The sequence below is a fragment of the Neoarius graeffei genome, chromosome 5 (genome assembly GCF_027579695.1).
Source record: "Neoarius graeffei isolate fNeoGra1 chromosome 5, fNeoGra1.pri, whole genome shotgun sequence".
Taxonomy (NCBI): Eukaryota; Metazoa; Chordata; class Actinopteri; order Siluriformes; family Ariidae; genus Neoarius; species Neoarius graeffei.
Window position 1 is genome coordinate 20,930,333 of NC_083573.1, and position 2,500 is coordinate 20,932,832.

Genomic DNA, 2,500 nt, shown 5'->3' on the forward strand with positions numbered 1-2,500 from the left:
TTGAGCTGCGCAGACTGCACAGGTTGCGAGCTCGAGCTTGGTTGCTATGGTAACCCCACAACAAGTTTGACAGGCATATCGGGGTTGGTTTGCTGGCAGCTTTGTCCCCCAGTTCAAAAAACGTATCTGCGCCCCTGCGCATGACATCAATGCGAGGGACGCTTCGGGCTGTGAAGGTTCTGAATCTTCTCAATGGAAGGACGCAGAGGTTAGGGAGCTGATTTCCATTTGGGGGGATACAGCTATTCAAGCTAGATTGGATGGGTCATACCGCAACCGGGCGGTTTTACTTCCGTAAACACTGGCCATGCTCACTGCGTGTGACGTCGTCGTATCCTGCAATGCGCATGTGGAACACTTTTAGGTCGCTTTTCGCTCATACTGAGGATCACATACAAGTCGCATATATTTGTTAATGTGAACGACCTCACAAAAAAATCGGAATTGAGAATTAAGCATTGCAGTGTGAACGTAGCGTAAGATTGCCTGGCTACACAGATGCAAATGGACAATTTTAATGAGTAGTAGATGAAGAATGTAAACATATAATGTTGTGCTTTTGCAACTTGTGTGTTTGTGACTTATTGCGGCAAAAGCAGCGTGTCCTTACCTTGAAGTGGGATCTGCTTCTGCCCGAGTGCCCATACGGCCACCTTGAAACAGTTCACAGCGTTTAGCTATGCGTGTTGATTGGCTGTATCCCTTGTGCCGCTTTTGCCCGAGTGCCCGTACGGCCGCCTTGAAACAGTTCACAGCGTTTAGCTACACGTGTTGACTGGCTATACCTCTTGTGCCAAACAAATCAGATGTTGTGGTGGGAGGGACCGTGTTCTGGAACTCAGAAAGGCGAGTGCAGGAAAGGACGTGCAGTGACAGTCGCGTTAGGAACGAAATGGCTGCAAAAAGGCATGTTATCAGCATATCCGTGGAAATTATGGCCGATACCGATAACCCTAAAAACGCAGAATATTGGCCCGATATATCGGCCAGGCCAATTATCGGTCGACCCCTAGCATATGCATATATATTATATACACACACACACACACACATTTTTTATATATATATATATATATATATATATATATATATATATATATATATATATATATATATATATAAAAATAAGAGTACACTACACTTACAATCATGCTTTTGCACTGAACATCAGACAATCACAACCGTGCTGATATTCAGAACAGCAGCATATTTGCTCATGTAATATTGTTTAATCAATTAACTCAAAATATCATCCATTTACCCTGACAGAAAACATGAGTGCCACAACTTTCAAGTGGGGAAAATCAAGACTCTTTTTGCTCATCTTTGGAGTGACAACCAGCAGCATACTGATGTTAAAAATGTGGAGGGCACAAAATATATAAAAAGATTGGCAGGTCTGAAGTGTTATACACTAAGATACTGTGCCTACGTCTGTACTTTCTGTATGACTAACCTGGAAGTGGCTGGGACGGCAGTTTTTCAGCATAGCGAACATGGCTCTGCTCTCTCTTGCGTTTCATCTTGTTGACTACAGGAAAGGACATTGACTTCTTTGGCGAATCTGGGATCATGCCTTCCTCTGGCTCTGAGAATGAGGTCTGCTGGAAACTAAACAAGCGGCTCACAGAAATTATTGACCAGCAAATGGATGCTCACGTCTGTTAACATTAACATTAAAATCAACAACAGAATTCAAACAACTGACTGACTTAAACACACACACACACACACACAATATTCCTTAAAGTGCTGATGACACGTTTTTGACATCTTTGGCGATGTTTTATAACAAGTAATTCCCGATGATCCATATATTAATTCACGAAGGCGCCTATTTTACAAGTTATGATAAAAAACGCGGCTATTTGGGCAAATTTGACGGGGCTGCAGAACCCAGGAGACGAATGAGGAGGAGGGGCTATATGACGTCAGCGAAAGAATCTTCCTCCTAACTTACCAGTCTGTTGTTGATGTGACAGGTGTTCAGTTTATCATTATATATATATATATATATATATATATATATATATATATATATAAGATAGGTAGATAGATAGTTATTATGACTTCGCGTTGTGTTGCCGGCTTTTGCCCCAAAACCCACAAGGATGGGGTAAGTTTATTCAAGTTTCCCAGAGATCCCGAGCTGCATGCGAAGTGGGTGAAGCAAGTCAGGCGCACTTGTGACAAGTGGGAGCCCTCACCAACATCCGTCCTGTGCTCTGAACACTTCGATTTGGATTGTTTTGACACCCTTCCCAGCTTAAAAGAATCTCTTGGGTGTTCAGTTCAGCACAAACGTGTGTTGCTACCATCAGCAGTGCCTACAGTATTCTGGAGGGGGTCTACTAGTAGCTAGGAAGAGATCAATACATGATTGCTTAAAAATTAGGTATTTTAACAATTTGCATCTGTTTTGTGATTATCGTGACAATTGTGCGTTATATAGAACTGTATGTCTTATCAGCACATCGAGGATCTTCCACCGGAGGCTTTA

At 42.4% G+C, this 2,500-nt stretch overlaps 1 protein-coding gene across 2 annotated transcripts in view; it reads right to left on the reverse strand.

Moving 5' to 3' along the window:
- Window positions 1-2,500, reverse strand: part of rbbp8 (retinoblastoma binding protein 8) — a 125,306-nt gene that overhangs the window by 90,791 nt on the left and 32,015 nt on the right. For both annotated transcript variants that reach the window (XM_060921404.1, XM_060921402.1), the window contains exon 6: window positions 1,457-1,611. In XM_060921404.1, the coding sequence (XP_060777387.1) occupies window positions 1,457-1,611 (155 nt within the window). The remainder of the gene's footprint in view (window positions 1-1,456; window positions 1,612-2,500) is intronic.